This window comes from Pantherophis guttatus, chromosome 2 (genome assembly GCF_059756535.1).
Source record: "Pantherophis guttatus breed Tessera chromosome 2, ASM5975653v1, whole genome shotgun sequence".
In the NCBI taxonomy this organism is placed as follows: domain Eukaryota; kingdom Metazoa; phylum Chordata; class Lepidosauria; order Squamata; family Colubridae; genus Pantherophis; species Pantherophis guttatus.
Window position 1 is genome coordinate 164,041,578 of NC_142064.1, and position 10,401 is coordinate 164,051,978.

Sequence of the window (10,401 nt, forward strand, 5' to 3'; positions counted from 1 at the left end):
TGTATACAGACCCATACACAGATCGTTCTCATTTAGTTACTGCCTTGTTTAGTGAACTTTCGCAGTTACAACAGTCATGAAAAAGTAACTTTACAGTCAATCCTCACATTTATTGCCTTCACAGGACTGCAAAGCAAAGCAAAGCTAAAGTAAATCATAAGGGCAGGAGCAAGTTCACTTAATGCCCATTTTGTTTAAAGACTGAGTTGCTGGTCCCAACTGTGGTTGTTAAACAAGGACTACTTGTATAGTTGTCAAGTTTCCAAAATTGTACAAAGGTACAATAACAATGCAAAATATCAAAGTTTTTGGTACAGCACCCATCTTTTGCATAAAGTGAAGAAAGCATAAAACAATAAAGAATCCGGAGTTGAACTCTCCATACCAGTAATTTTGAAGGTAAATAATTTAAACTGGAAAAAAGGTAAGGCTTAATTCTGATGATAATGCCTTTCCACCCCCAGTACTTGAGTTGTTTGTATAGATTCACTTAATTCTTAGAACACCATTAACAGAAACTAATACTTTGTGTTTTGAGGGACAAGACTGTTCAACAAGAAAGGAGCAAGACAGATTACAAGAGGGAGTTTTTGCCAACTTGGGTGCTGTCCACCTTTGAAGCCATTTTACAGAGGAAACATTAAAAAAACAAAACCCTAGCATTCTCGCTAGTAGGTATTCTCATTCTTTTTTAATGTGGTACAGAAAAAGGAGACATTTAAGAAATAATAATAGTGGAATAAAAAATAAAATACCAACATAAAAATACAATACTGTAATGATTATACTGTCAGGAAAGCATGAACATACATTGGTAATAGCTAAAATAAATTAAACCTAAATAGATAGATCCACTTAACGGCCCATCTATATCAATACAAAATTAATTTAATCCTTAAACTGATACATAAGGAAACAGTATGGCAGCATCCAATTAGTCTTCAAGGAAAGATTAACTGGATCCTAGCATACTAAAGAAATGCTGAGGATATAATCCGTGTATAATTTTTGTAACACAAGTAAAAGCAGAGGTAGATTAATTTTCTTCCCAAATCCAAAAATGGAGGAAGGGAATATTCAAGCAGGTATTACATATCCAATTAACTTCATATGAACATTGAAAGACTCTAGAATTTATCATTAAGCATTTATCTTCTGAAGCAGAGGGGAATACAATGTAACGGCATACAGGTAATCCTTGATTTACATCTTTTCTTTTAACAACGGTTCAAAGATGGTGGTCTCAGAAAAAGCAACCTATGACCGGGTCCTCGAAGTTATAATTGGGTCTGATCACATAACAAAATTTCAGTCCTGATTGTGATCGTAAGTCGGGGGACAGAACAGAAATTCTAAATAAGAATTTGGCCAGATCTGATAGGAATATATGTACTGTGTTTCCCTGAAAATAAGACTCTGTCTTATATTTTTTTGAACCCTGAAATAAGCACTTGGCCTTACTGCCATGCGCTCAAAAGCCCGACTGGGCTTATTATCAGGGGATGTCTTATTTTGGGGGAAACAGGGTATAGTTCTAGACACTATGGTTTAACTCCTCAAAAGGGCCCAGGTGAATGAGAAATAGGCAATGGCCCACTGAATCTTATGAAAAGAAGAATGAAGGAATAAAACAAGTTCTTGGTGCTCCCTGAGCTTGGTTGTTTTCTTGCAGATGGTGTCATTACCCAAACTAGGCAACATTATCTGTCCTAGGACTAGCACTGATGATATTGCCTAGTTTGGGTAATGACACCATCTGCAAGAAAACAACCAAGTTTAGGGAGCAGCAAGGACCCCCTCATTCAAACCTTGAGCTACAATATTCTCCCTTATTGGTGAAACATGTTCAGCTGGATATGTAACTATTAAGAGATTGAAGCTGTTTTGCATCATTTAGAATACAAATGGAGCAAATTTTGTTGTTCATGCTGGCTTTTTTGTCACTCCCCTCATGATACAGTAGTGCTTGGGGTGTGGAGGAGGAGAGGAATAAGAGGATACCATTTCCTATACAATCCAGTAGCACATAACAGCAAGAGATCCTAAGTTGGAAAAAAAGCAAGCCAAACAGAATTAGACTTTCAAATGACCCTTAGCTTTAGTAGAATACCAGACTTAAAGATTTAAATGAAGCCTTATGTTTTCTACTCCCTTTTTAAACTCTTTTCTCAGAAAAGAAAATTTCCAGCAAACAAACGAACATGAAGTTCCTACCAACTTTGGTTCTGGTATAAATGCAGAATACTAGTTGTTTTCATTCTCATGCTACTTAAAAAAAAAACTCTTTCAGGAAGAGGAATGCCATTCAAGTTAACATTTTCATTTCATATAATAAATTACACATATTAATATTCTATTAAAAAAAACCTCAGCAGCAGAGTCACCACCCTGTATAAAATTAATCCATGCAGGCAAATTGAAGTAAAGAATATATTACCTCGTTATGGATATACATGTGGGCTGGTCAGGTTAAGAGTTCAACTGTATAAATCTTAGACTAATTGTGGAAAGCCTTTTGTTTTCATGATCTATCAAGCTACTATAAGTATCAGATACTTCTTAGGTAATCTCCCAAGAGATTAGATAAAATGTGAGACACAAGAAGTCTGTTATATTAGGATTTTTAGGTTGCTAATAGGCCAATAGCTCAGATCATTAAAGATCATATATTGCATCAAAACTTCCAATTCTTTATAATAAATGTAAGAAAATCTAGAATTCTTTGTTTTAGTTATCCACATAATGGGAATTCTCTCTCTCCACTATCACCTTTAAATATAAAAATAAAATTATATACCTGTTTTTCTGCTGCACCAATAGAGGATACATTGGAACATTTAGATTTTCAGGCTGCAAAAGCATGTAACTCTCAAAAAATAAAGCAATAATTTTAATTCCTAAACTGCAGAAAGAAGTTGCTGTCTTGAAATGGAAATTATTAAATACCTTTCTTACAAATATATGTATATATTCAATATTGGGGAGCATGAGAAAAAAGACCCTCTTATGTGCATAGGGTATATGTATGCCACATATTCCCCAAATAGCAGTATTTAGAATATTGGGCAATTTTAATTCATAGGCAAATATGATATGGAAATACATTTTCATTTAAGCATTTGAGACTAAAACCCTTTAGAATTTTAAAGGAAAGTATTAGCTCCTTGAATTAAGTTTGGAAGAGAGCTAACATTTTCCCCTCCACAACTGAATGAAGAAAAGCTTAGAAATAATTCCATTGTGGAAGTAGATAATAACAATAGACTCATAACAGCCTAAATGAAGGGGATCAATTAAAAAATGATGAAAAAGATTGCTTTTTCACATGCTTTCTATTAATCTCATTCAGATTAATAAATCTAAAAGGGATATAGGATCCAGAAGAATGTGAATAGAATCCTAACAAAACTTGACTTTCTGAAGATAGCTGAAAATGAACTCTAGGCAATATGCAGAATTTTCATATCGAGAAAGAATGTAAAAGTAATAACTGAAGAAATTTTATTTATTCCAGCTATCGCAGTGTAGTGAAACCCTGATTAACCAGACCTTGTTGCAAGGAACTTTCTGCCCCAACAACATCATTGGTAATGGGATCTTTATGGAAATATTTCGAATTGCTAGAATACAGTTCTCTTCAATTTAATGGACTTTCATAAATAACCTCTTCCCACAATACAATAGTTTCACTTTAACCGTCATCTTTCTTGTTTTCAGACTAAATTGCTGAAAGATTTCAAGTTTTGAACATGTTTACTACCCTGCACAGAGCATTCTAAAGTTTACCTTTATTATTTATTTAGCACATTTAAGTCTGACCCATCTCATTCTTAGGGTAACTCTGGGCAATGTACAATTAAAAGCATAAGAATGTAAATACCATATAAAAATGCAATACATTAGTAAAAGGAGCCAAGTAGAAACAAAATTAAAATGTTAAAAATAAGATGTTAAAAATAAAATGTTAAGAGACGAGGAAAGGATCTTAAGGTGCGAACTACACTGAATTGCATTTTACTCAGAGAGTCAGCAGAGCCATGTGTTCAAACCCCTTTGAAAGGCCAGGAGATAGGAGGCCCACCTCTGTGCTGGGAGGAGAATATTCTACAGGACAGGGCAATAGCAGTGAATGCACTCTTCTTGGAGCCCATAGCCGATAAAAATTGATTAACTGATGGAATCCATAACATATCTTCCCTGTCTGATTGGTTTGTGGTAGGCTGATGTGATGGAAATAAAATGGTTCCTCAGGTAACCTGGTTGTACATCATGTTTGACAAGGGTGTCAAACTCTCATTGTCACGGTGGCATCACGTGACGTATTGTGACTTTTTCCTCCTTTGCTAAACCGGGCGTGGGTGGGCTGCGAGTTTGAGAGCTCTGATATAGGGCTTTAAAGGTTATAAGCAACACCTTGACTTGAACTCTGAAGTAAATGTACCCAATGCAGCTCACGCAGTAAAGGCAATACTTTGGTGGAGCAGCAGACTAAAGCGCTGTTAAATAGCACTTAGCTGCCAGCTGCCTGCAATTACTGCGAGTTCAAATCTCACCAGGCTCAAGGTTGACTCAGCCTTCCATTCTTCCAAGGTAGGTAAAATGAGGACCCAGATTGTGGGGGCAATAAGCTGACTTTATATATATATATATATATATATATATAAAAAGAACACCGCTTAGGGGGGCCCAAAAGCCCTACTAAGCAGGTATATACAAAAGTATGAAGGCTATTGCTTAACACATTGTAAGCCGCCCTGAGTCTCCGGAGAAGGGCTGCATATAAATCGAACCAATAAATAAATAAATACATGCACCATCCCTTGAGGCACATAAGATTGCTTGTGGGACTGCATTCTGCACTAGCTGAAGCTTCTGGATACTCTTCGAGGGTAGTCCCATGTACTGTAATAGTCCATAGTCTGCATTGCAATAGTCCATAGGGAGATAACCAGGCCATGAACGGCCAAGAAGATGGCCCCCTGATCCAGGAAGGGGCATAACTGACACATAATTGGATAAAGGGCCCTCCTAGCCATGTCTGCCACCTGCTTCTTGAGGTGCCCAGGAGGACCTCCAGATTACACACACAGTCTGTCTTGGGAGGTGCAACCCCATCCAAGATCAAAGCTGATAAACCCCTGGATATAGAGGAGCCCCCTACCCACCAGCTACTCCAACTTACAAGGTTGTTTGTCATCCAGGCCATCACAGCCTTACAGGTACTGCAAAAAAAATAAATAAAATATCCACAGCATCACTTAATTCACCCTAGGCAGAGATATATAGTTGAGTAGTATCAGCATACTGATGATGTCTCATCCTATGGTGATGGATGTTCTCACCTAGTGCTTTTGTGTAGATTTTAGAAACGACCAGACAGCACACCAAGCCTTGTGGTAACCCACACAAAAAGGAGCCATGGGTTGGACTTCTCACTCCCTACCAGTATCAATTGGAACTGACGTCAAAGGAAAAAGGTGAATCAGCACAGAATTGTGCCACCAACCTCCAACTTCCCAAGTTGGCCCTAAAGTATCAAAAGCCATCAAGATGTCAAGAAAAGCAAGGATGGATGCCAGACGAGGAATAATGGATGGAAACTGAAGGAGAGATTTAACTTGGAAATAAGGAGAAATTTTCTGACAGTGAGAACAATCAACCAGTGGAACAGCTTGCCTTCGGAAGTTGTGGGAGCTTCATCACTTGAAACTTTCAAGAAGAGATTGGACTGCCATTTGTCAGAAATGGTATAGGGTCTCCTGCTTGGGCGGGGGGGGGATTGAACTAGATGACCTACAAGGTCCCTTCGAATTGTTAATCTGTAAATCCCCATTCTGCTCCTGTCAGAGATCATCAAGAAGTGTGACTAGTGCTGTTTTTGTTCCTGACCAAAAAGGGTCCAAATAATCCATTTCATTCATGATCCTCTGGAGTTGTAGTTCTACCACTATCTCAACTGCCTTCTCTAAAAAGGGGAGGTGCAAGACTGGATAAAAATTGTCCACAATAGGGTCCAGCAATGGCTTCTTGAAAAGAGGGCACACCAGTATCTCTTTAAAAAGAGCTAAAAACATCTCCTCCATCAAGGTTGAATTCACCATTGCTTGGATCCACCCAGGTGAAACTTCTTGGACAGCTTTGGTCAACCAGGAGGGATATGAATCTAACTCACAGGTGTGTTTGCAGTCTGATGGACCCTGTCCACTTCAGGTCCAACAGGATCAAGCTGTTTCCAGATAATTAGGTAGGTTCCTCCCCTAGGCATCTCCACAGGACATTCCCATGCTTGGCATACAAGTGGGATCAGAACAGGATGATTTTATCTGCCAGATGCACCAAGAAATTTCCTGTGAAGTCCTGAAGGTAGGCGTCCGGGGGGGGGGGGGGGGGCTTGACCAACAGGACCAGATGATCTTACACACACAGGGCCACTGGGCAGTATTCTTCAGATGCAATAAGAGCAAAGAAGCATTGATACTTCGCTGCTCTTACATCCACAAGGTAGGCCTTAATAGCAGTTGTAGCTCATGTTCGATCAAATTGGTTTTCCTCTAGACCAGGAGTATTCAACCCATGGCCTACAGGCCTTGGACATCTAGTAATGGGATATAATTAAAAATATATAAAAAGGAACTTTGTTATTTATATTATTAATTATATTATAGATCTTTTAATGTGGCCCAAAACAATTCCATTTCAATCAATGCGGCCAGGCACGCAAAAGGTTGGACACACTTGATCTAGATGTCTCTTGGTCCTTGGAACTTTATTGCTGATAGGGCAGAATATACTTCAAAAAATGATTCAGAAGAAATGTTTCAGAATTTATACCAGTATACCAATAAATAACCTACATTTTTAAAGCTTCGATATAAGAAAAAAATGCTGCTTTAAGAAATCAACATTTAAAGAAACGTTTAAAGAAACAGTATCTTTTTTCAGGTTTACACAGAAGCCTAGGAGAGAAACATTTGCCACTATCTAGGACTGAACTTTCAACCTTCCAAATGGGAGGCAAGAGTCTTCACCACTAGGCCACCATGCTACTCGCAAAGAAAAAAATATCTGCTGCGAATTCTGCGTGGCATCAGGAAGGGTATCCGGCCAGTAAATGCTCATCTCCATCCAATTCTCCCAACTCTACCCTAAATCAAGGGATTACAGGTCATAAAAAGGGACAGTATCCAGAAGCCTCAAAAGGTATGCCAATTTATTCAAAATGAGAGAAGTGCTGGTCTCACACGGAATCCAAATAAGCCTTTTAATGATACAAAAACAAGATACTTCTTCCTTCTCGTTAAGTACAACCACAGTTTTGTAGCTGCCTGCATCTTCCAATCAAACAGAATTGCAGAAAACCAAAAAAATCTGATTAGCTTTTTGTACTATTTGAAGTAGCAAGAGAGAATATTTATCACAGATCAATTGAATTCCTCAGTATTATCAAGCAAGCGATGGCATGGAATATAAATAACACCATAATTATTTCTGAAAATGTTTCTTTTTAAGACACCACCTAATTCCCAGAGGGAAAGGAAGAAGAGAATAAGATGTATTGGATAATAACAATTTATAAAATTACCTTGCCTACACACAAATATAAATCTAAAAAGACTTCCTGAGATACAGGTTCGTTATGTTAAGGAGAAGAAACCCAGGAAAATATTGGATGCTTGTAGTATTCTGAAAGCTTGATTTCAACTTCCTTTTTTAGAAAAAAAATAAATGAATTCATAATCTGAATCTGAGGAAGAGAGTGCCAAGTTTAAAGCTTCTCATCTAGGAAAAATAAAGTATTTGTCATATAATAATAACAGTTTGAATGTATTCCTTTGGATAAGAAAATACAATAAAGATTGTTCATTTGAGAATGTTAAATATATCCCTTTGGCATGTAGATTGCACTAAAATGTGAATGATGCGACTATCTATAGAACCTCCTACTCCAACTCTAAACATTATACTGTGCCTGCATATTATATATGACATGTTTTATAAAGCAAAAATGATGGTAGGGATCTAACATGGGCTGCATTTTATAATCTCTGAATTGAATCCATCAGCTTTTGTCAAATCCAATGATTTTCAAGTTCATCTCCTAATAAATTTTAACCAGACTTCACAGAACTAATTTCCTGGATTATTCCTACAAAGGATTAAAGGAAAGCCCCCAAAGTTTACATACAATTAATAAATTTATTGTGTATATGTTTATATATCTCTGGGCCCAGTAGCCATTCATATGTTGAATCTTTTTAGGCACAAGCTCTGAAAGTTTTTGTTTTGCCAGTGACACCATTTTTCTACTCTTCTTAGATTTAATGGGTGCAATAATTGAAAAACATCAATAGCACTTACATATTACAAAGTGAATGCATCACTTTCTTTATAGGAAAGCATGCATAATCAGATCAAGAAATTATGCTTGCAACAATGTGTATAGAACTTACCTCTAACAGTGCATAATTATGTGAGACATAATATCCCATCTCATAAATTTTCAGATCCAGACATTCATCTGCTTTCTTAGATTATTTTAGTGCCTATCCCTTCCCTCCTTTTTGTGAGACTCTTTGTATTCAAACTTTACACTTCTGAAATCTTGATGTAAATTAGTTTACAAACTTTGGTAATCACTTCACCAGAGGAAATTAAAAATAATTCATTTAGGACTACATCACATTGAGCCTTCTATTCTCTGTATGTGTATGTATGTACACAAATACCACATACACATACCATAGCAGGACAATAATTTTCTTTTTTTTCTATGCACAGTGGATGATGTGTTCCAATCAAGAGTTTTCAATCTCCAATATTTTTCATTTCAAAGGTATTTTGTTATAGTCATTTTCTTTATTCCAGAAAACTATTATAATTTAGAAAACAATATTAATACAAAATGATTTCTTTAGACTCCACCACAATTTCAGACAGGATAATACAATCCACCCTTAATATAATTTTAATATCTCACAAAAATATGCCTGAATTCTGTACCTCCAAAACCTCCACTCCCCTACATATTTAGAACCATATAGTCAGAAACAGAGGTTGGATGCAGTTCTGTGAATTAGAAACAACCTAAGAACACCAAAATATTACTGCAAGACAAGAAAAATCCCTTAATTAAGCCAAGAATGATTATTTCTAATATACTAAGATTCTGTTCACTACACAGAATTACAGGTGAGGCCCAAACTACGGTGGATGATGCTGAAAAAAATGCATTTCCTTACAAATTATTAAAAATGACTTTGGGAATGATGAGGTAAGGATGCAAGAAACAGGATGCTGCCCAACTGAGGCTGCCTAGTGCTAGAGTGCTTTTTCCCAAAAGGCACTCTGCAGCTTTTCTCTTCAACTGATATTGTCTGTAAAGAAAAAAAATGAGAGCAATCGTGGCCAAAGACAGGAGGTGGTCGAAGGGAAGCCAATGTCATCTTGACACATTCATAAAATCCCATCTGCATGACCCAGAGCAATAAAAAAAAAACCTCCACCAGCACCTGGAACTTTTATTTCCACGTTGGTGCAGAAACCAAGAAGTCCTTCGGCGCCTTAATGAGGTCTATTTTGCATAAAAAGACACTGCAGACCAGGCAACCCCAGTGGTGCAAAGGAGGCTTTCCACATTCTGGCGGCCAAAGAGCCCAGCTTCTTCCAGCCCAACTTCTTCTCGACCCCCCCCCCCGCAACGCTACCCACCTTTCCCCTTATTTGCCCCCCAAAACCCGCTCCCACCTGTCAACCCCGGGAGACCCTCCCAAGCCTAATGCACCTCTCTCCCTTCCCCACCCTTTTCTCAGCCGCCGCCGCGGCCGCCTTCTCAGCCCCATTGCGGACACCCCACCCACTCAATCCACCGAGCCGCCGCGTGTGCGGACCAAATGCAAAAAGGAGCCTCGAGCGGCTGCGTTACCTTGGTCTCTTTGACGTGTTGCTTGATGCCCTCCGGGTACCACTGGACTCGCACGTACCCGCGGCGGAGGGGGCTCCCGCGGCTCTCCTCGCCCCCACCGGGGCCCCCGGACTCGGAGCCGCCGGAGCTGCCGGCTCCTCCTCCTCCTCCGCCACCCCCGGGGCCGCCTCCCCCGGGGCCGCCGGGGCCTCGTCCGCCGCCACCGCCGCCGCCGCCGTCCTCCTCCTCCGAGTCGGAATCCTCGCCATGCATGACACGGACTAGGCCGAAGCGCACCGAACCCCGATAGCGGCCGGACACCAGGTCGTGAGTGAAGAGCAGCCGCTGAAAGCCGGCGGCGGGGGTTGCAGCGGCCGCCGGCTGAGCTCCTGGCGAGGCGGGAGAAGCGGGCGGCTCCGCCATGGCGCGCGGCCGGGCGATGACTGCGGGAGGGAGGGAAAGAGGGAGGGAGGAAGAGGCGGTGGAGCTGGAGAAAAGAG

At 39.5% G+C, this 10,401-nt stretch overlaps 1 protein-coding gene across 2 annotated transcripts in view; it reads right to left on the reverse strand.

The window, feature by feature from the left end:
* UBE2O (ubiquitin conjugating enzyme E2 O) overlaps positions 1 to 10,324 on the reverse strand; it is a 75,958-nt gene extending 65,634 nt beyond the window's left edge. For both annotated transcript variants that reach the window (XM_034408569.2, XM_034408568.3), the window contains exon 1: positions 9,923 to 10,324. In XM_034408569.2, the coding sequence (XP_034264460.2) occupies positions 9,923 to 10,324 (402 nt within the window). The remainder of the gene's footprint in view (positions 1 to 9,922) is intronic.
* Between the last annotated feature and the right edge of the window lie 77 nt (positions 10,325 to 10,401).